The 26,335-nt window shown below is 44.0% G+C and overlaps 1 protein-coding gene, 1 non-coding gene and 1 pseudogene across 2 annotated transcripts; 2 read left to right on the forward strand and 1 right to left on the reverse strand.

Annotated features, from left to right (window-relative positions):
• Positions 1-473: 473 nt before the first annotated feature.
• TMEM202 (transmembrane protein 202) lies at positions 474-15,340 on the reverse strand. The gene is made up of 5 exons (XM_040227656.1): positions 15,260-15,340; positions 14,767-15,019; positions 2,112-2,261; positions 1,425-1,556; positions 474-711 (listed from the first exon to the last, which is right to left on the reverse strand). Exons 1-5 carry the CDS (start codon positions 15,338-15,340, stop codon positions 530-532), a joined length of 798 nt encoding a protein of 265 aa, XP_040083590.1. The 3' UTR covers positions 474-529.
• A 4,955-nt stretch (positions 15,341-20,295) lies between these two features.
• LOC120853740 lies at positions 20,296-21,785 on the forward strand (annotated as a pseudogene).
• Positions 21,786-25,928: 4,143 nt separating this feature from the next.
• On the forward strand, positions 25,929-26,001 carry TRNAK-UUU. Its single transcript has one exon. It is a non-coding gene; the product is annotated as a tRNA-Lys (tRNA).
• The last annotated feature ends 334 nt before the right edge of the window (positions 26,002-26,335 follow it).

Raw genomic sequence — 26,335 nt, forward strand, 5'->3', positions numbered from 1 at the left:
TAAATCTATCCAGCACTTCTCAACTCCTTTGGGTGGTAGGTATTATCTCCACTGATATTCATTCCATTTCTGGTAATGATGCCCAATTCAGATTCAACAATAGTGTGCAAATGACTTCCATCCTGAGTATTCCCAAGGCCACACACGGCAAAGAAAAGTCCAAACAAAATTTGGTGACATTTTCCTGCGTGCACCATTCTGGTCTATGAAATCCCTGATTCCCAAGAGAGCTCTGATTCAATGCACTGCCATCTATTGCTAGTTTCTTTCATCCATGTACCTAAACACTGATGTTTTCTTTTAGCAACTTTTTCTTCTGGGAGTTTTCATTATTTGCTTTATGACTACCATACACATTTTGGATGCAACATACACAAAGGACATTTCATCAGCTTTAATGCTGTCCCCTTCAGTTATATGGACATGATATTAGGAGAGTTTCCTCAAATTTGCACAATCATTCCCTACTCAGTTAGCTTCTCCCCTGTTTTTAAGTCAAGCAATAGTTGGGTTCTTATCAGTCACAGTTCTATAGTTGATCGGTTTTGCTGATCTCACTCGAAGATTCTGTCAGAAGCTCTGACCAGTCATCTTCAACAGGCAGAGTCACTGGACCAAATCCCAGCCTTGACTTTTCTGTAGGAACTGCAGTGATGTCTTGATCCAGAGGAGGAGATCTGGAAGTTATGTAATTGAGGAAGGAGACAATCCCTAGGGGAAGAGAAGAATTCGACGTGAGTTTCAAGAGACAGATGGTCTTTGGGCTTTGAAAATTTTAACTCATTCTTTCAATACTCAGCTCACAGGGGCTCTTTTCAGTGACGTCAATCCCCTGCCCACTCCCGCCCCCCACCAGCAGGGTTCCTTTACCCTCCTGCACTCCCATTTCATTACGGTACTTCTTCCGTGGTTAGGACAAAGCTTGAACCTCCTGGATGCAAATCATAGTTCCTACTTTTTCTATGGTCTTGAGCAAGTTTCTCAACCCATCTGTGCCTCAGTTAGTAGAAAAGTGAAAGTGAAGCCGCTCAGTCGTGTCCGACTCTGCGACCCCATGGACTGTGGCCTCCCAGGCTCCTCCATCCATGGGATTTTCCAGGCAAGAATACTGGTGTGGGTTGCCATTTCGTTCTCCAGGAGATCTTCCCAACCCAGAGATTGAACCCAGGTCTCTGGCTTTGTAGGCAGACGCTTTACCATCTGAGCCACCAGGGAAGCCAGTTAGTAGAACAGGTTACTAATTCTAGATTTTTTTCAGACTCCAAAATGCATGTTTTCTTTACCATATCACACTGCCTCTTGAGGTATGAATGTTTTTAATAGAAATGGTTAGGGCTTCTATTTCTCCTAGATTCCTCCTCCCTTTCAAGAACTGATTTCCCCTTCCATCCTTCTAGCTTAAGGCAGGAAGGGGACTGACTCACCCGCAAACCAGTATATGAAGTCACTCCCCCAATTAACCTGATAGGGCCATAGGAGAGCTGACTCCACTCTTTCCGAAGTATACAAGTCAACCTGTTCCAGAAACAGGATGAGGCAGAGCAGCAAGCAGGAGGCTAGGATCAGAAGAAAACATGTCACATCCTTCAGTGTCTTTAATTTGCCTTGACTGCTGCCCCCAATTCTTCTACTTTCAGACACTACATTATTTATCATTGTTGTTTAGTTGCTAAGTTGTTTCCAACTTTTTTGCAACCCCATGGACTGTAGCCTGCCAGGTTCTTCTGTCCATGGGATTTCCCAGGCAAGAATAACTGGGGTGGGCTGCCATTTCCTCCTCCAGGCGATCTTTCCCACCCGGGGGTCAAACCCACGTCTTCTGCGTTGCAGGCAGATTCTTTACCACTAAGCCACTGGAGAAGCCCATACCATATTACATAGAAAGGATCAAATAGATAAAAATCTAATCAAGATGACTGACCAAGGTGAGGCCTCTTCCCTGGGTTAAGTTAACGAATGTGTTTCATACAGTAAGACAGGGCAGGTAGCTGGCAACTTGATGGAATGAAGAAGAGAAAGGGAACAAGAAAAAGAGGATAAAAACCCACACAGAGGAAGTTTGTTTCCCCAGCAGTTTTACCACAGTACTACCCTGCCATCTAGGTCTGTACCTGAGATGAAGCTGAGCATGGATACCTTCAGATCCAAGTTACCAGTCACCCTTCCTCTTCTAGGGAGGCAAGAACTGAAGAGCCAGCCAAGGACAACAAGTATGGTGAAGACAGAGATGAGGAAGAAGGCCCTGGAATATTGGAGGTAATCTGCCAAAGAGAAGGAGAGGCTTGGTTAGTCCAGCTGGGAACCTCTCCTTAAGAAAACCAGACAGAGTCTTAAGAGAAGGGAGTGAAGACTGAAGAGGATGAAACTGAGCTCGCTATTTGGCGTCCAGGGCACAAGGTAGGAATCTTTCCCAGCTCTTCATTGACATTTGGAACTTTTTACTATGAAGGCAAAACCTTCACTGTAAAACTAAAGATAATATACAAACAGTTCTGGGTACGTTAGCACAGTAACTTAGATGTAGACCAGCTTATAAGAGGTGTGACCAGTATTACAACACGTGTTTGAACTTTTTCTTGTTCCTAATTCTAATTCTAAAAGTAATACATACTCAATATAGCATTGGAGGGGCTACAGGAGTGCCAAGAAGCAGGAAGTATATCAGCCACATTCCCACTACCCACAGACAACCATTGTTAGCATCTTATTTGGTTTTTTTCTGGTATTTTTCTATCCCCTGTACATAGTCGACATGATACCAAATTTAGTGATTTTTTAAAAGAGATGATGCAGTAAGATTTTCTCAGATCATCTGCTGTAAACATCACATTTAATGGCTACAAGATAGTCTATCATATCAACATACTTTGCTTAATGATTTTACCATTGTTGGAGTTTGTTTCTATTTACTTTTCTCTTTTAAATGTATCTGGCATGAACAATCAGCCTGTGACTATAAAATGAAGTCACATTCACCTTAACTCCCAAACCGTAATGATTTCAAGCCCCCAATTTACTGGATTGCAGGAATTTAACTCCCCACAAATAACTCCTTTTTTTTTCTGAGTCTCTCAAGGCCCCACCTCACATGTGTTTGAGGACAGGTCTGCTAAGGTTCTTTTGCTCCAATGCCCTGACCCTGGTGCCATAACATGCCTCTTGCTGATCTCTTGGCTCCAGGGTTCTGCTCTCCTTGGTTCTGCCCCTTCAGACTGGAGTTGGAAAGAAGAGGGAACTTGCCAACCCTTACTGTTTTTTTTTTAAGATTTATTTACTTATTTGTTTTATTTTTTGGCTGTGGTGGGTGTTCATGGTTGCACTCAGGCTTTCTCTACTTGTGGCGAGTCGAGTGGGGCCTCTTTGTTGGGGCGTGCAGGCTTCTCATTGAAGTGGCTTCTCTTGTTGCATAGCACAGGCTCTAGATGAGTGGGCTTTAGAAGTTGCAGCACATGGGCTCAGTAGTTGCAGCTCACAGGCTTTGTTGCTCCTCAGCATGGGATTGTCCTGAACCAGGGATGGATTGAACCTGTGTCCCTTGCATTGCAAGGCTGATTCTTAACCACTGGACCCCCAAGGAAGCCCTGCCAACCCTTACTTTTTGCTACTATATCCCTAACATGAAATAGATGCTTCGCTTGACTTCCCCAGCAATACAGAACAATTCTTCCGTATTTTATCTTCCCCAGTTTTACAGAAGAATTAAGAAATGGAGTAACTTACAAGTAGATATATCTTTACTGAGGTACCACAGATCTACCAATATCTTCAATTTCTTCATAGGGAGCTTCCTCGTCTAGCTTATTTTCTGTCTCAGTGTAACAAGGGCCGGCTCATCCCTACCATGCAAAGTTTTCTAAGTACTTTTATGCCTAAAAAGCCAAATCCAGCTTCCAAGTAACCTTAGAGAGAAGAATACCAAGCTTATCCTAATCCACAAACTGCCTCTTAAGTTTTATTTTGTTGTCTAGAACATACCACTGGCTAACAAAAATCAATAACAGTAATTTCCATTAAGAGAAACCACCCTCCTGCCCACTCCAATATTCCTGAGCTTCCCTTGCAGCTCAGCTGGTAAACAATCCACCTGCAATGTGGGAGACCTGGGTTCGATCCCTGGGTTGGGAAGATCCCCTGGAGAAGGGAAAGGCTACCACTGCATTATTCTGGCCTGGAAAATTCCAAAGGGGTCATAAAGACTGAGCAACTTTCACTTTCACTTTCTTTTTCACCCTCCTACCCACAGAGGTCAGGTGCTATATGGCCTCAACAAGTTAGCCACATTAAAACATGAAAACCCAAGGGCAGCACATTTTCTGAAAACTAGGTCATTCAGAATTAGCCAGTTAGGGGTTTCCCTGGTGGCTCAGTGGTAAAGAATCCACCTACCAATGCAAGGGACGTGGGTTCAATCCCTGATCCGGCATGATCCCACATGCCTGGAGGCAGCTAAGCCACTGCTCCATAACTACTGAGCCAATGCTCTAGAGCCCTAGAGCTGTAACTACTGAGCCCCTGTGTCACAACTAGTGAAACTCAAGAGCCTTAGAGCCCGTGCTCTGCAATAAGAAGCCACCGCAAAGAGAAGTCCATGCACCTCAACTAGAGTGTAGCCTCCACTCACCACGACTAGAGAAAAGCCCACGCAGCAGCAAAGACCCACCCAGCCAAAACTAAATAAATAAAATGATATACAGAGCTAGCCAGCTAGAGCCATCAGCTAGACTGAGCTGCCTGAAGCCCAGTGTGAAAAGCATCTTTTGCAGTATTGAGCCTGTAGTCTTCCATGGGCCCTCACAGCCCTTGTCTCAAGCCCTGGACCCTTGCCTACAACTCCTTTGACTATCATTAGTAGGACCACAAAAAGGTACTAGTTTAATTCCTGTGCTTGGCTATCTGGATTTGGGACTGATTGATGCTACTTTCCTCTTTTGCTTGCTTGAACCAAGAAGATATAAAGCTAGCCTGGGATATCCCCCTTTCCAGGCACTTATATACTAATAAACAGGAAAAACTGAGCTGTAGAGATAAAATAAAGCATAACCAAAGTGAAGTGACAAAGGAGTTCAGGAGAGACTGAATGACTAGTTGGCTTGATTTTCTTTGCCTGAGATCACAGTCTCCTCTGGAATCCCCTGAGGTCCAGAAAACTTCCTGCCTTTGGGAGTTATGAGATTCTTCTGAATCTCTATAAAGAAGTTCACTCTTTAGCTTATGCTGGTTCACATGAGATCCGATATTTAAAACACAAAAGAGGACTAAGATATCCAGTCCAACTCCTGTCTAAGATGTTACAGTCTAGTCTTTCTTCTACCACGAGGGGAAGACTACTTTCACGTTCTTCTTAACCATCTTTTTAGTCTCAGTTTCTCTTTGTCTGAACACTCCATAAACAAGATCACTCACAATTCCATGAGAACAACTAAAGGTTTGCAGCATAGTATAGTCTAAACCCTTAGAGGAACCATGTCTACCAGTCATAACGATATGTAACAAATTATCTAACCAAACTAAGCACTTAGCTTCAGAGTCTCAAACAGCTACATTTGGCTAACTTCATAGTTTTTTCTAAAATTCATGTAACAAAACAAATGTCTGAAAGCTGAATTCAAGCCTCTACATCCTGTAAGAAGAAATCATATTTTAGCTTCTAAACAACAATTTTTTAAAATGAAATTATTTATTTTGGGCTGCACTAGGTCTTCATTGTGGCAAACAGGGGCTATTCTTCACTGTGGCGTGCGGGCTTCTCAACGTGGTGGCTTCTCTTAATGCAGAGCTTTGGCCCTAGGGTGTGCAGGCTTCAGTAGTCATGGCTTGCAGGCTCCAGAGCACAGTCTCAGTAGTTGTGGCACAGAGGCTTAGTTGTTCCATGGCATGTGGGATCTTCCAGGACCAGAGAGCGAACCCATGTCTCCTGCATTGGCTGGTTATTCTTCACCAATAAGCCACCAAGGAAGCCCTAACCAACAGTTTATATGGCAGCTTACCTATTAATGTTTCAAAAATTTTAGAACCTGTTACAAAAGTCCCTACTTGTACATGTCAGTAAGAAATCTTGGTCCAGAGAGGAGCACCCTGGATAGAAGGAACACCCATGTGGGTCACCTGTACCCAAACATTTCTAAGCTTTCTTTAAGGACATGCATTGATGTGGACTTAGGTTGCGGGAATAGCAAAACAAGCCTCCCAGTTATGAAGACAATGAAGCTAACATCCTGGAAGAGACATCACTTTCAATTTGGCAGAGAAGAAGTCCAAATCATTTGGAAAACTTCATAATATCCTTGCTGGTATTCTTAGTGTCAGCCCAATCAGTGGTTCTGTACTTCAGAGCACCACCAGGTAACATGTAAAAGCTGCCAGGACAGGAGGGGGCACTGGCCAACAAGAAAGAAGTAGCGTTTCTCAGTGAATTGAGAAACCATTTGGCAGTTTGTAATTGATGGGCAAGATCCCCTTCCATTATTAGGAAAGTAAAACTTTGCCCAAAAGTCTCTGGAAAGTGAGAGGTATAGAGCTGGAAGCCACCCCACTCTTGTGAACAAAAAGGCTTGGTTCACGTGAGATGCTCATCTCTTTTAAGGCTGTTGACACCCCAAAAGGAAGCAGTGGGGAAGTGAAGACAACATCAGATGAAAGAGCATGCTGGTCTTGCCTTCTGAGAGGGCCCACACTCTGTCTGTGAAGTGTGTTTCTCTGTAAATAAATCCACTTCTTACCTATCAACTCTGTCTTTCCCTGAATTCTTTCTGTGATGAGATAGCAAGAACCTGAGCTTCAGGCTTCCCTGGTGGTCTAGTGATTAAGAAGCGCCTTGCAATGCAGGGGAAACCGGTTGACTCCTGGTCTGGGAAGATCCCACATGCTGAGGGGCAGCTAGGTGCCTAGGCCACAACTACTGAGCCTTCACTCTGGAGCCTACAGACAGCAACTACTGAAGCCCTCAGTGCCCTAGGCCCTGTGCTCCACAACAAAGACAGCCACAATGAGAAGCCCATATGAAGCGTAGCCCCTGCTCCCCGCAACTATAGAAAGTCCACGCACAGCAACAAACACCCAGTGCAGCCAACCAACAAACAAACAAACAAACAAAGAACCTGAGCTTCATTAAGTCCTGAAACTAGGAACTAAGGCCTCCACCCACATAAAGGATGGTGACTGCAGCCTGAGCACAAGGTTCCTAAAACACCACCCTGTTACCTCACCACCAACCAATCAGAAAAAAAGTCTGCACACAGTGGAAGATAATGAAGACTCTGACCTCCTTCCCAAATGATTCCCCCTTTAGAAACATTCATAGATACAAAATATATAAATTACATGCACAGTCGTGTCTGACTCTTTGCTGCTGCTGCTAAGTCACTTCAGCCGTGTCCGACTCTGTGCGACCCCACAGACGGCAGCCTACTAGGCTCCTCTGTCTCTGGGATTCTCCAGGCAAGAACACTGGAGTGGGTTGCCATTTCCTTCTCCAGTGCATGAAAGTGAAAAGCGAAAGTGAAGTCACTCAGTCGTGCCTGACTTTGCGACCCCATAAACTATAGCCCATCAGGCTCCTCTGTCAATGGGATTCTCCAGGCAAGAATACTGGAGTGGGTAGCCATCCCCTTCTCCAGGGGATCTTCCCGATCCAGGGATCGAACCCATGTCTCCTGCCTTGCAGGTGGATTCTTTACCATCTGTGAAGCTTTCATGGTGGAGCAGAATCTTCAAAGCTGGTGCCTGGACACAAGCCCATCTTCTCCCCGAGTTGCTGGGTTCCTCAATAGAGCAAACCTTCCTTTTCCAACAACAACAGCAAAAGAGGAAGAAGAAAGAGCGGAGAAGTCATCTGGTAATGAGATGTTCCAAGAGGGCTCCCCTCACTTCACTCTAGTGCCTTCAGCAAAAATCAAAGCCAGGACAGGGTAGCAGTGCTCCAAAGAAATCTAGCGCCTTTTAACTCTGAAGGAGTCAGATTGAGTGGATGGAGATGGAAAGTACCCATTGGCTTTGAGGATGAGGAAGGTGCTGCTGGAGACAAGCAGAGCAATCAGTCCACTTATTTAGCCAAATTTAAATCTCCAAGCTGCTGCCATTGTGTTTCCATTCCAGGAGCTTAGGATCAAAACTCCCCCAGGCTCAGGGGAAGTGCCCAAAGGATGTGGTTTTGGAATACAAGAGATTCTGGATGGATACCTAGCACTCTGGAGAGGAAGTTCTGAAACCTTCTTTGTATTTAGATTCACTCGTACCTGCTGGATACACTAGAATCAAACATCCTTACACAGCTTGTGGGTGTTTATTGTGTGACGATTCCCAGGGTCCTGGCTCTGGACTAAAGACCCAGGCTTTCTTTACCCTCTGCAAAACAGTTCAAGTTCCTCTCACTGGCAACACACATTCCTTTACATTATGGTCTGGTCTCACTTATGTAGGAAATTAGCAGAAAGGTCTGTTGCATGCTGAGACCTAGTAGCAGAAGTGAAGGATTGCATGCTTCACTCCCATTCTTTCTTCATCCCATCACCAATACAGCACAGAGGTTATCAGTTATCTAGAACCAGGGGAAGAAAGAGGTAGAGGAACAGCGGCCTGAAGTAAGTCTAGGACGAAGGAACAAGAACACACATGTTTTTGAGCCCATCTGAGATAGCCCCAGTGAAAGTCTCAGAAATAACTGGGGACACCATGGGAGAGGTGGCTAAATTTTTGCAATCCAGTAGGTAAAAGTTTGTAGTTCTTGAACTTGGGCAATAATAGCTGATAGGGTCCACATGGGGTCTCACTGATAAGATGGCTCATTATGTCGATCTTGCAAAGAATAAATCACAGTGATCCTTGAGATTGACCAAATTCCCCAAATGGCATCCTGTTATCTCACTGGCGCCTATCTTCTCAAAGCTGCGAGACCACCAGATTCCAGACCTCCAGCTACGTGATCACCCCTTCAGAGAATTTTTCCTTGGTGGGGTATAAGAAAGACTCCGTCAGAAAGGGAGGATGCTGGTTCTCCTTAAAGGCCAATTACTCTCTCTTTTCCCTCTAGTAAATTTCCCTTTTCTTGCCTGACTGCCTGGCTTGCTCTCTTTTTCTCTGCACTCGCCTTACATTCTGGTGCCGAAACCCAGGAGGGAAGATCCAACGCAACTGAGTGAGCTCCTCTCACGAGTCCACCTCCAGTGGGCCCCTCCCTTGGACCTGGCCGAGAAACTGAGACGAGCTCGGGGACGGGACTTCCCACTTGTCTTGCTGGACTGACATCCACACACTGGCCCACAATCCATCCATCGGTTACAAGGGTGAGTGAAATCCCATTCTCTTGGATTCTCTCGCTCGCTTCATTTCCAAGTCCTAGCACTAGGTGGGAGGATCCCCACTGCCCTCGGGCCCTTGGCCTTGTGCCCCATCTGACTTTGAAATAGGGCACGCCCATTTCAAAGCAGACTATTATTACTCTCTGAGAAAATCCTGAGAGCAGGGACGCCTTTTCTCTCGGATCTTTCTCCTCACTTTCTCTCGCCCTTGTCTAACCTCCCTATCGGAGAAGGCAATGGCACCCCACTCCAGTCCTCTTGCCTGGAAAATCCCATGGATGGAGGAGCCAGGTAGGCTGCAGTCCAAGGGGTCACTAAGAGTTAGACACGACTGAGCGACTTCACTTTCACTTTCATGCATTGGAGAAGGAAATGGCAACCCACTCCATTATTCTTGCCTGGAGAATCCCAGGGACGGAGGAGCCTGGTGGGCTGCCGTCTATGGGGTCGCACAGAGTCGGACACGACTGAAGTGACTTAGCAGCAGTAGCAGCTAACCTCCCTATTCGGCCGCAGATGAAAATTCTCAATCCCCGCCCTCAAAATTTATTCCTCTAGGATGCCTTCTCCGAAACCTAAACGCTTTGGGCTTCCAAGAGGAGATCAGACCAAAAAGACTTATTTACTGTTTTAACACTGTCTGGCCGCAATACAGATTTGATAACACGTCCCAATGGCCAGAAAACGGAACTCTCATGTATAATCCTCTACAGGACTTTGATAATTTCTGCCGCCTTAACGGTAAGTGGTTAGAAATCCCTTACGTTCAGGGTTTCTTTGCTCTTCGCTGTCGACCCCCTCTGTGAATCCTGTTCTAATTCTCAAATACTCTTAGCCCACTCTGGGCCACATCCTCCTAATACAATGTTTCCTGTTCCCTGTTCAGACTTTTCTTCTTCTTCCTTCGACCCTCCTGACCACAGCCCACCCCTAGTGCTCCCGATTCCCTTGCAGCTGCTCCAGATCCAGTTCCACAACCTCTATCTTACGAACCCTCCTACCTTCCTCCTTCTCAAGCGCAGGCCTCCAGCTCCCAGCTGGGAGGGTCCCCAGCCTGTGCCTGAGATACACAGAGACCTCAGCCCCACCCTCTACCCTGAGGGTCCCATGGCTTTACCTGGACCTCCCTAGATGCCCTCTGTGTACCGGGTCCTGAACAACTTTAAAACAGGAAACTTCACCGCAGGACCCCACTCCCTCCCTTGCTCCACTCCTCCCTTTACAGGAAGTAGCTGGAGCAGAAGGCATTGTTGGGGTTCATGTCCCATTCTCCATCACTGATCTAGCTCAGATTGAAGAGAGTCTTGGCTCCTTCTCCTCAGATCCTGATAATTATCTAAAAGAATTCAAGTATCTTACCCAGGCTTATGACTTAACCTGGCATGATATTTACATCATCCTTTCACCCACTCTTCTCCCAGAAGAGAAGGAAGGAATATGGCAAGCCTCTCAGGCGCATGCTGATGAGATACACAGGATAGACCTAAGCCCATAGGGGCTTCCCCGCCCCGGAGATGATCCCAACTGGGATTATCAGGCAGGGAGATCTGGAGGAGCAGCCCGTAATCTTATGATTGCTTGCCTCATTGTGGGCCTTCAAAAGGCAGGGCATAATGTCTTCAACTTTGATTAAGCTCCAGGAAGTAACTCAAAGAGATGAAAACCCGGCACAATTTCTAGCCAGGTTAATGGAATTGCTACAAAAATATACAAAATTAGACCCATTTTATGTCCCAGTCGTCCCCAGATATCCGAAAGAAACCAAAAAAGGCAGAAGAAGGCCCTCAACCCCCTCAATGAGACCTTTTAAATTTAGCCTTTAAGGTTTTCAAGAACTGGGAGGAACAGGCAAAGCTAGAGAAGGCCCAATGAGGTCAGGCCAAAGACCACCTTTTACCCACTGTCCTACATGGTTTCCAAGCCTCCACCAACCAGCAAAGAAAGGAAACCACCTGGGCCCTGTTTCAAATGCGGCAAAGAAAGACACCGGGCTCATTCATGCCTATAGCCAAGGCTTCCTCCAGGTCCATGTCCCAGCTGTGGCATAAAGAGACATTGGAAGGTCGACTGCCCAAATCCCTCTCCAGGGATCCGGACATCCCCTCCTGGTCCCAAGCAGGAGTCCTCCAACCCAGCTCTGCCCAGCCTCCTCGGACTCACCGCTGAAGACTGAAGGTGCCCAGGGCCCCAGACCCCAACTCTCATCACCTCTATGGAGCCCAGTGTAACTCTTACAGTGGCAGGATCGCTTACAAACCCTCACCAACTGAACTATCCACAAGCTACTTCTAACTCACTCAGATTATCAAAAACTTTGACCTCACACAAATCCCCTTGACCCACATTCCAGCCTTTTCTTATCTCACCCCCACGATGCCCCTGTCCTACAGGAAGCAGTTACAGAAGATTGACCTTCGGCCCTTATCCTAAATCAGAAAGGCTGGAATGATAGGGTCCACATGGGGTCTCACTAATAAGATGGCTCATAACGTTGACCTCGCAAACAAAGAATAAATCACAGTGATCCTTGAGATTGACCAAATTCCCCAAATGGCATCTTGTTATCTCACTGGCGCCTATCTTCTCAAAGCTGCAAGACCACCAGATTCCAGACCTCCAGCTATGTGACCACCCCTTCAGAGAATTTTTCCTTGGTGGGGTATAAGAAGGCCACCGTTAGAAAGGGAGGATGCTGGTTCTCTTTAAGGGCCAGTCACCCTCTCTTTTCCCTCTAATAAATTTCCCTTTTCTTGCCTAACTGCCTGGCTTGCTCTCTTTTTCTCTGCACTTGCCTTACAATAGCATGTTATTATTACAGGCTGATGAATCCTAGACATACTGATAACATTTGGGGCATTCCTAACAAAATCTGTATTGCAGATTAATTACTGACCCTAGAATTAGGACTAGTTAACATTGAAATGGGCTTCCCTGGTAGCTCAGCTGATAAAGAATGCACCTGCAATGCGCGAGAACTGGTTTTGACCCCTGGATTGGGAAGATCCCCTGGAGGAGGGCATGGTATCCCACTCCAGCATTGTTGCCTGGAGAATCCCCACAGACAAAGGAGCCTGGTGGGCTACAATCCATGGGGTCGCAAAGAGTGGGATACAACTGAGTGACTGAGCACAGCACAACACTGGAAATAGGGTGGATACTTACAACTGTGTACTTAAAGAACTCAGTTGACATTCTCTAAACAATAGTTTGCCTCATAGGTGAATTCAAGACTCCAAGAAATAAACTACTGCTTAAGTGATAACATTTCAAGATTCTGATTCATGAAAGATTTAAATAGGGGCTTCCCAGGTGGCTCAGTGGTAAGGAATCTGCCTGCTAATGTAGGGGACACGGATTTGATCCCTGGTCTGGAAACATCCCCCATGCCTGGAGAAACCAAGCCCAGGCATCACTAGTACTGAACCTGAGCTCTGCAGCAGGGGAGCTGCAGCTACGGAGCCCACGTGCAGCACCTACTGAAGCCCACCTGCCCTGAGCCCACTCTGCGATAAGAGACGCCACTGCAATGAGAAGCCCACTCAACACAACTAGACAGAAGTCCACATGGTAACGAAGACCCAGTACAGCCAAAAATAAACAAAATTATTAAAATTTTAAATAATAATCTCAAAGCCTGAGGTGTAGCCTGGGTACCCAGTAACATAAATACAATTGCAGCTTAATGTTTATGCCTATATCTATTTTTATTTGTATTTTATGCACCATGAGACATGTAGGATCTTTAGTTCCCCTGACCAAGGACTGAACCAGTGCCCCCTGCAGTGGAAGCAGAGTCTTAACCAATGGACCACCAGGGAAGTCACTATGCCTCTATCTCTTACTCCATTTCTCTAGAAATGAAGCTAGTGAGTGTAAATCTCTGGATGCACTTATCATATTGCTTTGGTTGTTCCTCATGGTGTGAGAGTGTGCAGCATTGTGCACAGATATTACCATTTACACATCTCTGTTAATATCATGGCTAAACATCCTATCTCATTGTTCATTTGATTGCTGTTCTTTAGTGATGGATTGAGGTTAAAGTAATTTTTTCTATGTTTGTTAGACATCTGCAGTGTCTGTTTTGTAAATTGTTTACAAAAAGTTTATTTATGGAGGTATTTTATTTATTATAATAAGAACTTGTATATTATCTAATATTTATTAAGGCCATTAACCTTCTATCTTTCATATTTGTTACAATTATTTTCTCTAGTTTTTAGTTTTAGTTGAAAATGTAGTTGAATTGTCTGCCTGCCTTTCATTTTAGTTCCTTCTGGAAGATCTCATTTTAGGATCCTATCCCTTAGTTCCAGATACTAAATATGTGTGCATGGATGCTAAGTTGCTTCAGTTTTGTCTGAGTCTTTGCAACCCTATGGACTGTAGCCCACCAACATTCCTCTGTCCATGGGATTCTCTAGTCAAGAATACCGGAGTGGGTTGCTGTGCCCTCTTCCAGGGATGGAACCCTTATGTCTTATGTCTCTTGCATTGGCAGGTGGGTTCTTTACCACTAGAGCTACCTGGGAAACCCATCCTAAATATGAGCCCATGCCAAATAGGTGATACTCCACTTCATGGTTGGCTAGATGCCCCCTCCCGCCAAATCTTGGACTCCTGTTCATCTTCGGAGAAATAAACACTTTACTCATGTATGCTTTCTTTCACAGTACCTGTCCTTTTGCATAAATGTATCTCTTGGTGGATGTTGGGGAAACTGTATAGTACAGTTTTAGCTTTCCTCTAAGTCTTAGTTCTGGTTGAAAAGCTTCATGCATACAGTCCTAGAAATTTATTTTTAATATATTTATTTTTTTGGCTGTGCCAGGTCTTAGTTGTGGCATGTAGGATCTTGTAGCCTGACCAGGGATTGAACCTGGGCCCCCTGCATTGGGATTCTTAGCCACTGTACCACCAGGGAAGTTCCCCTAGAAATTTATTTTTTAATATTATGTGTTTCATCTTCAGATTTACTTAAATTCACAAAAATTTGACAATTTATTCTCTAAATATCTGGCATTTGTTATACTACATATCTGACACACATTCAGCTTCTCTTCTACAGTTAGCAGAACAAACTGACCTTGAAAGTTAAAACTGACAGAGGCTGAGACACTTTGCTCTATCTTCCAGCTATGATCTAGCACTCCTATTTCTGCAAACCACATTAGACTAACAATCTCATTGCATTACAAGAACAGCTCATAAATGACAAACAAGTTCTTCACAGAAAGGAAAAGGCTATCAGCTCATAATTTGGGAGAGGAATTGACCTGAGGTATGAAGGAGAAAGGGTACACCGAGGATATCAGAGAAAAGGACGTCCATGTTCACAATCTGGCTGAGATCCTTTCTAGACTCAGAGAGGTGAAGGTCAAAAGATCTTGGAGGAAAAAAGATGAAGAGCCAATGTGGCAGAAAATTCTGGAACTGTGGGGCCTGCAGCATTCAATTCAGTGACACTCACAGGGTGGCTTGGGTGTGTGGCTCCAGCACAGCTCATGGTTGCATGGGATCCAGAGTCCTGCGTAGAGCTCAAGGCCATCATTGATCACCAGGAACTGCACCCAGTTCATTGGGGACATGCAGATCAGCACTAGGAGGCTAAAGCCACAGAGGCTGCCACAGAACATTCGGATGTAGGTGTGTGTCTGATCCACATGCTGCTGTCGCCTCTGGGGTGGCATCAAGGCACTCGGATGTTGGGTGGGGAGGGTAGGCTACAAGGGTGAGGGATGAGGGAGATATTGCCTACCCGAGAAGATAACCCTTACTCCCCGGGGTCCCTGCTCTTCTCTACCTCAAGCACCCCCACATGTGAGCCTAGGACATCTCTCCCTACCCCTTCCAGAAAAGACAGCTCAGGGTCATCTCTTCCCTATCTTTAGGACACTCTGTCTAGACCCACCTCTAAACAAGTCCTCTTCTTCCCATTGAACTACAACTAGCCATCTCCTCACCCTTTGGTATCTCCGGTCCCCCTTGACTTTGGGAACCTCGGGATAGTAGAAGGCGAAGACTGTTTGCTCCTCCCTCTCCATCTTGGCAGCCAGTTCACTTTCTAACTGCCACGGAACTTGTCCCAGTACATCCTAATACACACTGGGCAGAATTCAAAGGGTGCTGGAAGCCCCTTGGCACAGATTCCGTTTCTGCTTCATATTCTGGGTCTGGTCAGATTGAGGAGAAATCCTCAAGTGTTCAGCAGGTGCACGTACGTGTGATGCTCTGCACCCTCCTTCTCTGACCCCTCCCACCTCCCCTGTTAAATAAATCCACAAGTATTTTGCCACCAGTTGCTACATGTCAAGTTTTGTGATAGGTCCTGGGACATAAAGATAAATGAGATGTAGTTCCCTAAAAACAAATTAAAAAGTATACTCTGATGTTTCCAGGACTCAATAGTTTGTGGTTATAATTTAAGATTATATATCTGATCAGAATATAAATATGTTTATGTATACAGATATCTCAGCAGTTCAGAATTCATATTCTCGGCCCAATTTTAAGTGGAAGACCTCAGGTGTGTCTCAAGAGATGCAGGAATCAGTCTGTCAGCCATAGTCCTTCATTCAGCATCCACCTTTTTCTTCCTTTTTTGCTCTAGTTTCCCCTCTTCAATGTCCTCTACTCACAGCCTCTGCCATGGCCACTGCAGACAGGGCTCTGTGAAAATGTCAGTGTCCCTTCCCCAGGGGGCTACCAGCCAATGTGCTGAAAGCTACCATTAAGATAAGTCAGCAGTGTTGAGTTCCATGTGGAATTGAGGAGAATAGCCTTTCTCTGGTTCCACAGCTAGCACAACATATGCCTGGAGTATCTCAAAGTCTCCTTTTCAGACAACTCTCAGCATTGGTCCTAAACTCCTTTCCCCACAAGGGCTCAAAACCAACCCAAGATGCTGAACAGATGTCATCCTGTTCCACAGCATGAGCTTTGATTCCAGTAAATGCCCAGCTGGATCACCAGCTCTTGTTTTCCAAAGTTTGGGGTGAATCAGAATGTCCCAGCACACTTTTCTCCTACCATATGCTCTCCCCACCCATCCCAACTTGTGGAAACCTATTCTTTATTTCAGCTGGTGAGAGCTACTATTAGTAGCTAGGTTTTGTCCATGCTTTAGCATATAGTCCTCCTTCTCCAAAAGTGTTATTTAACTCTCTGTCTCCTAAAACTTAGCCTACTGCCTGAAAAGAATAGTATTTCATGTTGAATGAGTGAGCAACACATTTTCATATGAAGTAGAGGGGCTTCCCAGCTAGCTCAGTTGGTAAAGAATCCACCTGCAATGCAGGAGACCTGGGTTCAATCCCTGGTTTGGGAAGATCCCCTGGCAAAGGGAAAGGCTACCCACTCCAGTATTCTGGCCTGGAGAATTCCAAGGACTGTATAGTCCATGGGGTTGCAAAGAGTTGAACAAGACTGAGCAACTTTCACTTCACTTCTTTACCAGTAGTGCCCTACCTAGGAAGCCCATAAGCCCCTCTAGTGAAGTGAAAGTCACTCAGTCATGTTTGCAACCCCATGGACTATACAATCCATGGGATTCTACAGGCCAGAATACTGGAGTAGGTAAGTCTTTCCCTTATCCAGGGGATCTTCCCAACCCAGGGATCAAACCTAGGTCTCCCGCATTGCAGGTGGATTCTTCACTAGCTGAGCCACCAGGGAAGCCCAAGAAGTGGGTAGCCTATCCCTTCTCCAGGGGATCTTCCCAACCCAGGAATCAAACTGGGGTCTCCTGCATCACAGGCGGATTCTTTACCAGCTGAGCTACCCTGCCTGCAATGCAGGAGGTGTAAGAGACAGGGGTTTGATCTGTGGGTTGGGAAGATCTCCTGAAGGAGGGCATGACAACTCATTCCAGTATTCTTGCCTGGAGAATCCCATGGATAGAGGAGCCTGGTGGGCTATAGTCCACAGGGTTGCAAACAGTCAGACATGACTGAAGCAACCTAGCATGCACACAAGAGGTTGATACAGAGAACCGAAGAGTTAACGCCGTCAGAGGGAAATTAAAGAAGGTTTAGATGTTTAGATGGAGGTTTAGATGGATTGGAAGAGAGTGTTTGCTATGACCAGTGCATTTTCTCGGCAAAACTCTATTAATCTTTGCCCTGCTTCATTCCGTATTCCAAGGCCAAATTTGCCTGTTATTCCAGGTGTTTCTTGACATCCTACTTTTGCATTCCAGTCCCCTTTAATGAAAAGAACACCTTTTTTGGGTGTTAGTTCTAAAAGGTCTTGTAGGTCTTCATAGAACTGTTGAACTTCAGCCTCTTCAGCATTACTGGTTGGGGCATAGACTTGGATTACTGTGATATTGAATGGCTTGCCTTGGAAATGAACAGAGATCATTCTGTCATTTTTGAGATTGCATCCAAGTACTGCATTTCAGACTCTTTTGTTGACCATGATGGCTACTCCATTTCTTCTAAGGGATTCTTGCCTACAGTAGTAGATATAATGGTCATCTGAGTTTCTGCTTTATTGACTATGCCAAAGCCTTTGACTGTGTGGATCACAATAAACTGTGGAAAATTCTGAGAGAGATGGGAATACCAGACCATCTGACCTGCCTCTTGAGAAATCTGTATGCAGGTCAGGAAGCAACAGTTAGAACTGGACATGGAACAACAGAGTGGTTGATGATCACAGAACAGATGGTGATTGCAGCCATGAAATAAGACGGTTACTCCTTGGAAGAAAAGTTATGACCAACATAGATAGCATATTCAAAACAGAGACATTACTTTGCCAACAAAGGTCCGTCTAGTCAAGGCTATGGTTTTTGCAGTGATCATGTATGGATGTGAGAGTTGGACTATAAAGAAAGCTGAGCACCAAAGAATTGATGCTTTTGAACTGTGGTGTTGGAGAAGACTCTTGAGAGTCCCTTGGAGTGCAAGGAGATCCAACCAGTCCATTCTGAAGGAGATCAGCCCTGGGATTTCTTTGGAGGGAATGATGCTGAAGTTGAAATTCCAGTACTTTGGCCACCTCATGTGAAGTGTTGACTCATTGGAAAAGGTTCTGATGCTGGGAGGGATTGGGGGCAGGAGGAGAAGGGGACGACAGAGGATGAGATGGCTGGATGGCATCATGGACTTGATGGACGTGAGTCTGAGTGAACTCCGGGAGTTGGTGATGGACAGGGAGGCCTGGCGTGCTGCGATTCATGGGGTCGCAAAGAGTCGGACACGACTGAGCGACTGAACTGAACGTGAAGCTGAATTTTAAAGGAATTTGACGAATAATTGAGTGGAAGGGCGTGTGAAACAGAATAGTATGTCTCAAGGCAGAAAGCCACAGACATCATGACGTTCTGAAGGCACTATAAGTAGAGTGGTTCTATTGGGTGTGGGGGGTACATCACAAAGAGTCTTTTATGCCGTGCTATGCAATTGTATTGTGAAGTTTTTTTCAGTGCTTTTTATTTATTTATCTTTTGTCAGAGTATAATTGCTTTACCACGATGTGTTAGTTTTTGCTGTACAACAAAGTGAATCAGCTATATGTAAACATATATCCCCTCCCTCTTGAGTCTCCCTCCTACCTCCCACCCCACCCCTGTAGGTCATCACAGAGCACTGAGCTGAGCTCCCTCCTGAATAGCAGCCTCCCACTATCTATTTTATCCGTAGTTGTGGTTAACCCATTTGGAGGGCAGGAATAGAGACACAGATGTAGAGAATGGATTTGTGGATGCAGAAGGAGAAGGGGAGGGTGGGATGACTTGGGAGAGTAGATTTGTGAAGTTTTAATTGCTGGAATATTCTAACCTTACTGCAACGATTATAGGAAAGACTTTTCCAGCTGCATCAAACTGGCTTGTACAGCATGTCTGTTAGATACCATGTATGACCAGAGAGCTAATATAGGCTGTGAAGAGGCAGACCTGCATTTCTATCCTGTTTGGGCATTTACTTAGTTCCAACACTTACAGGCCAAGTTCCTTGGAGAAGTTTCCTTAACCTCACTGAACCTCAGTTCCTTCATCTCCAAAACTGGGATAAAAAGCCTTCCTGCCTCATAGAATTACTGTGAAGATGAAATGGGATAACACACACAAAGCTCTTAGCATAGTGCCTTAATAACTGCACACTAAATATTATTATTGATGGATATTGATATTAATGATAAATATACTATCTATATTGAGCAATTAATAAGTGCTTGCTAAATACTATCTATTATTATTTTTGAACTGTCTTTCCAAGATTCCTCAAGCACAGTCTTGGCACAGGCCACTCTGAGACATGAAATACATACGTTAATGGAAAGAATGTGTTATCTCTTGCCCCTCCAGAAGTAGGCATGGAGAAGCACATTACCAAAGAGATGCTACTGATGTAAGGTGGGCATTTTTTGAACAGTATCTGATTGGGTAAATGATGCAACTCTCTAGCTAGTAAAAGAGTAAGTGAGGCACCATTCAAGTCTCAGTACTACCAAAAGGCAAGATGTTCAGGCCAGCGGGGATCTTGCTAAAGCTTGGGATGAATATGACAAAACAAGCATTTATTCACATCTAATGACTGATGGTGAAGTTCCAATACTTTGGCCACCTGATGCAAAGAGCCAACTCATTGGAAAAGACCCTGATGCTGGGAAAAATTGAGGGCAGGAAGAGAAAGGGGAGACAGAGGATGAGATGGTTGGATGGCATCACTGACTCAGTAGACATGAGTTTGAGCATGCTCTGGGAAATAGTGAAAGACAGGCAAGTCTGGCATGCCGCAGTCCAGACACGACTTAGTGACTGAACAACAATGACTGTGTACATTGCAATTCACCTACTTTAAGAAACAGTTTGGGGAACTTGCCTGGTGATCCAGTGGTTAAGACTCCATGCTTCCAATGCAAGGGGCAGGTGTCAAGGAACCAGATGCCATGAGGTGCAGCCAAAAAAAAAAAAAAAAGAGCAGCAACAATTTGGGATCCCCACTGTGTGCTACCACCTCCACCTTCCAGACTCATAGGACCTGAGGGGAGCATGGCCACAGTCAGTGGAGAGAGTGGATTGAGCATAGGCTGCTGCTACCTGGAGCTGCCGTGGAAACAATACCATGATGGCTATTTATGTTCCCTGTTGCTCGCTGCAGAATCCCAGAGCTCTGCTCTCGCATTGAGTGAGTTCAACGCAGAACTAGATCAGGCTGGTTAAAGACTCAGTCTTTGAGAAAACAATTGGACTGATGCGAATGCAGTTTTGAAAAACAAAACAAAACTGTGGACTATATATACTGTGATAATCCACCCCATCAGTCTGTGGCTATTGAGCTGTGGAAGGTCTGTGCACCAGCAAAGCAGGCCCTGTTTCTGGGCCCCAGACTGACTTCACATAGCCCCAGTAAGGATGGAAAACCAGGCCCCCACACTGGTCACTGAGAGGGAAAAGTGGATGGGAGGCTGCTGTCAAAAGACATAATCTGATCAAAAATGGCTTCTAAAAATCATTGATGAAGAAGAAAACAATTGGATGACAAATTACATAACAATATGTAGAAACTGGAAAATTATGATGAAAACACACAGAGCTCTCTTCTTTATTTAACACTGGAAATACTGGGTATACAGAATCTTGGGGCAGATCACGCTGCAAATAACACTGGAAAAGCACAAGGTATTGTCATATGCTTAAGAGCAAAGTACTATCGGCCTTCTCAAAAGCTCAGCGGTAAAGAATCCCCCTGCCGATGCAGGTTTGATTCCTGGTCCAGGAGGATCCCACATGTCATGGAGCAATGAAGCCTATATGCACAACTATTGAGACTGTGCTGTAGAGCCCAGGAGCCGCTATTGCTGAGCCCTCGTGCCACAACCAGGGAAGCCTGTGCCCTAAGGCCCCATATTGGGGAACAAGAGGAACCACTGCAATGAGAAGCCCTTGCATCACACACAAAAAGAGCAGTGTGCTACCACAGTAGCCGAAGGGCGATGCTCCTTCCCTTGGATATTCATATTTTTGATAAATACAACATGTGGTATCTCACAAGAGAACTTTCTACAGAAGAACCAACGATAGAAATGTGAGAGACATAATATATGTCATTACTAGCCAGGCACATTTGCACTTAAAGCATTCTGGGTCCTTCCACAAAAGCGAAAAAAAGCTTCCTGCCTTTTATCAGGATGCTTTGGAGGAGTATTTAAAGAAAATTCAATAGGTGGATTTTAACATATTCTACCCATCTTGGCATCAAAGGTGGCGCTAGTGGTAAAGAATCCGCCTGCCAATGCAGGAGATATAAGAGATGTGGATTTGATCCCTGGGTCGGGAAGATCCCCTGGAGAAGGAAATGGCAACCCACTCTGGTATTCTGGCCTGGAGAATCCCATGGACAGAGGAAACTGGCTACAGTCCATGGGGTTGCAAAGAGTCAGACACAACTGAAGGGACTTAGCACATACCCAGCTTGACAACAGAAAAACACATTACTTTTATTATCACTGTGAATTTAGTCATAGAGAAAAAGATATTAAAATAAGTTTATGGTACTGGAAAAACAATTTTGGTTGAAAAAAACAAGACATGAAAAAGTGTTAACTACAAAGGAAAATTTTGATAGATTATGCTGAAATTATGAACTTCTATTCACCAGAAGATACTATTGAGAGAGTAAAAAGACAATCCACAGAGTGGGGTAAAATTTGCAACTCTTATATCTAACAAAGGGCTTGTAGCAAGAATATATTAAGAACTCTTTCAAGGGACTTCCCTGCTGGTCCAGTGTTTAAGAATCCACCTTGCAATGCAGGGGATGAGAGTTCAATCCCTGGTCAGGGAACTAAGATCCTACGTGCCGCGGTGCAACTAAGCCACAACTAGAGAGTTCATGCACCACGAGGAAAGATCCTGTGTGCCACAACTAAGACTTGATGCAGACAAAAAAAAAAAAAACCCTCTTACAAATCAATAGGAAAGAAAGCAACCTACTAGGAAAATGGCAACGGATGCTTTGCAAGATATCAAAATGGGCAATAAATGTATAAAAAGGAGCTCAACTTCATCAGTCATCAGGAAAATGCAAATTAAAACCATAATGGAATAACACTACACTTCCATCAGAATGGCTCAAATGAAAAAGTATCAGCGAGTATGGGTAGCAACTGCAACTCTCATATGTGTCTTTTGGTGTGTAAATTGGTATAGTCACATTGAAAAACTGCTTGGCAGCATCTTCGGGAATCAGCACATTCCCTTTTCAATCTAGTGTGTGAGTGTGCTCAGTCACTCAGTTGTGTCAACTCTTTTCAACCCCATGGACTGTGGTGTAGCCCGCTAGGCTCCTCTGTCCGTGGAATTTTCCAGGCAAGAAAACTGGGCTGCATTGCCACTTCCTTCCCCAGAGGATCTTCTGGACCAGGACTGAAACTACATCTGCATCTCCTGCATCGGCAGGCGGATTCTTTACCACTGCCCCACCTGGGAAGCCACGGGTAGGGTAGGTATGGAAGAGGAAATTGTCCTCATGTCTACCAAAAGACAGCTATCATACATGTCACGTGTGCTCCCAGCAGTACGTTTTTAGTACTTTTCATAATAGCCCCCAACTGGAAAGTACTAGTAGTTGGGTAGAAGAATGGAAACATGGAAACGTATGGTAAATTCATGCAAGGAAACACTATACAGCAATATGAGTAATCTACAAGCACATGAGAAATATGAATAAATCTCATAAATGTAATGCTGAGCAAAAGAAGCCAGACTTAAAGGATACATAGGTATGATTCCACTCAAATAAAGTGTAAAACTAGCAAAAGTAATCAGTGTGGTCAGAAGTCAGAAATATCGTGGCAGAACATCCTTGGTGCTCCAGTGACTAAGCCTCCATGCTCCCAATGCCAGGGAGCTCCGGATTCGATCCCTGGTCAGGGAACTAGATCTTGCATGCCGCAACTAAGAGTTCAAATGCCGAAACTATTAAAAAAAAAAAAATCCTACATGCTGCAACTAAAGATCCAGCATGTCACAAGGAAGATTAAAGATCCCACGTGCCACCATTAAGACCCAGTGCAGCCAAATGAATAAATTAATAAATATTAAAAAAGAAAAACCAATCTTCTATTAAAAGAATAATTAAAAAAAAGAGATACCTTTGGGAGGAAAATGACTAGGGGCCAAGATGGGACATGCACGGGACTTTTGGAGTGCTGGAGATGTTCTACGTCTTAATCTAGACACTGAGCACCAGAGTTATAATATGCAGAAAATACTTTAATAAACAGTTAGATACATATTTTTAAAAATCAAGAATCTTAAAAATGTATCTTTTGTCTTGGTAATTTCACCTCTAGTCAATATTTTATTGTTACAGATTACTCATATAACCTTATCTACTAGGAACTGTGCTGTTTCACATACATTAACCTACTTGCTTTTGTGAACCAAAATTTTCCATTCGATTTTATACATAATTTGTTATTGCTAACATATACATATAAAAGCTTTCTTTTTCTATTTATTATCAGGTCTTGACTGAAATTATTTTCATTCTAATAGTTTCGTTGGATAATTCTCAAATTTTCTAAGTAGACATCGTTATCATCTGCAAATAATAATTCTGTCTCTTCCTTTACAAAATGTGTCTCATTTCATCGATTAAACAGTCTTATTAAGGATAGTGGCATCCTTATCTTACTCTTGACTTTCAAGAACAAACTCTATTGCCTTTTGTTTCATATGTACATTCATTTTCTTGTTAAAGAAGTTCCATTCTATTTCTGTTTCATCAAGATGTCTAATTTAGAATAGCCATATCAACTTCCTTCTTAACTTCTAGAATATGGTCCTTCTCTTTCAAGCTATTTAATATAAACATTGCCTTTTTCTGTTGTTTAACTAGTTTTGCTTTCCTGTAATAAAATGTTTGGACAGGAGACATTCTTCTTCTGATATGCTTCTAGGAGTATTTTGCTGTGGTCCACGCCAGGGTTGGAAAAGAATTCCAGACATGAGGCAGAATCAAAGGAGAATAAAGTTTATTAGAGTGGGGGAGGGGAGAGTCGCTGCTGGCACAGTGGGCCGGCTTCCTGATAGTCTGGGAGAGCCGACACTGAACGTGAGTCCTTGGTCCATTTTTATAGTCCAGGTACAAGGAGTGAGATAGTATACTGGGTGGGGGAAGAGTAAAGCAAATACCTTCTCCCTATTTGGGGTAGGAGGGGAAACAGGTTATACTGCTCAGGAGAGCCTAAAGATTCTTCAGTAGTTAACAACCTGGGGAAGGGAAGGACGATAAAGTTCTGCTTTTTTTTCTCTTCCTGTATTCCAAGATCCTCCTTGTTCATCTTGTTCTTTCGTCTTTGGGACACCACATATTTATTTTTATAGTTGGCCTGAGAATTATTTAGAATCTTCAAAATATATCTACATGTTTAGATTTTTTCCTCCTCAGTTTTTATATATTATGGTCAAAGAACCTATCTTATAAGAATTCTCCTTGAAAAAATAACTGCAAAATAAAATGTGTTGGAAACCTCTGAGTAAGAAAAAAACACCACAAAATAAAATGAGTTGGAAAACTTTGAGTAAAAAAAAAGAATTTTACTTTTTGTAATGTTTACAGTTTTTCTAAATGTCCTATGGGCAGCTAATAACATATGAGATACAAAATTTTTATATATTTGTGTAGGATATAGGATTCTAAATCTATTATATTTAAATTATTAATGACATCATTCAAGATGTTCTTATTCTTATTTTTTTCTGCACTTGATACAATATTCTCAGAGAAATGTTAATATGTCTCACTATTTTGGCCTCCAAAATCACTGCAGATGGTGACTGCAGCCATGAAATTAAAAGATGCTTACTCCTTGGAAGAAAAGTTATGACCAACATAGATAGCATATTCAAAAGCAGAGATATTACTTTGCCAACTAAGGTCCGTCTAGTCAAGGCTATGGTTCTTCCAGTAGTCATGTATGGATGTGAGAGTTGGACTGTGAAGAAGGCTGAGCACCGAAGAATTGATGCATTTGAACTGTGGTGTTGGAGAAGGCTCTTGAGAGTCCCTTGGACTGCAAGGAGATCCAACCAGTCCATTCGGAAGGAGCTCAGCCCTGGGATTTCTTTGGAAGGAATGATGCTAAAGCTGAAACTCCAGTACTTTGGCCACCTCATGCCAAGAGTTGACTCATTGGAAAAGGCTCTGATGCTGGGAGGGATTTGGGGCAGGAGGAGAAGGGGACGATCGAGCATGAGATGGCTGGATGGCATCACGGACTCGATGGACGTGAGTCTGAGTGAACTCTGGAAGTTGGTGATGGACAGGGAGGCCTGGCATGCTGCGATTCATGGGGTCGCAAAGAGTCGGACACAACTGAGCAACTGAACTGAAATGATGATTATAATTTTTTCTTTTTCCTTATATTTCTTCTGATTTTTGCTTTAGGTATATTTGTTTCTTTGTTGTTAGGTGTCTAATGGTTTCTGATCTCTATCTTCTTTGTGAGTTGTACCTTTTATCATTAAAAATATTTATCTTTGTTTCATTCAATTTTATGTGTGTCTTGAGTTCTTGTCACATGTTAATAAATGCCGTCCTTGCTCCCTTTTTGTCTGCATTCTTCTGGTACATCTCTGAACATTCTTTCAGACTTCATCTAAAATGTTTCTTAACAGCCTGGGTAGCTCAGCTGGTACAGCATCAGACTTTTAATCTGAGGGTTGAGGGTTCAAGTCCCTGTCTAGGCACCAAAAAATAAATAAGCAAAATAAAAGGTCTCTTAACAATAACATTTAGGCTTTTTTGGGGGGGCTCAATTTGAGAGCCTTTGTCCTTTAATGGGAGTATTTAAAGAATCTGCCTGCAATGCAGGAGACCCTGATTTGGTTTCTGGGTCAGGAAGATCCACTGGTGAAGGGATAGGTCACCAATTCCTGTATTATTTGGCTTCCCTGGTGGCTCAGCTGGTAGAGAATCCGCCTGCAGTGTGGGAGACCTGGGTTTGATCCCTGGGTTGGGAAGATCCCCTGGAGAAGGGAACGGTTACCCACTCCAGTATTCTGCCCTGGAGAATGCCATGGA

Source organism: Oryx dammah, unplaced genomic scaffold (genome assembly GCF_014754425.2).
Source record: "Oryx dammah isolate SB20612 unplaced genomic scaffold, SCBI_Odam_1.1 HiC_scaffold_26, whole genome shotgun sequence".
Taxonomy (NCBI): domain Eukaryota; kingdom Metazoa; phylum Chordata; class Mammalia; order Artiodactyla; family Bovidae; genus Oryx; species Oryx dammah.

Excerpts from the sequence above, each read along its gene's own strand:
- TMEM202 (XM_040227656.1), bottom strand. The coding sequence starts at position 15,340 with ATGGAGAGGGAGGAGCAAACAGTCTTCGCCTTCTACTATCCCGAGGTT. Across the intron at positions 2,262-14,766 it reads CCACACACCCAAGCCACCCT|ATTACCTCCAATATTCCAGG; the intron begins GTGAGTGTCACT and ends TCTCTTTGGCAG. Across the intron at positions 712-1,424 it reads CTTCATATACTGGTTTGCGG|GGATTGTCTCCTTCCTCAAT; the intron begins GTGAGTCAGTCC and ends CTCTTCCCCTAG.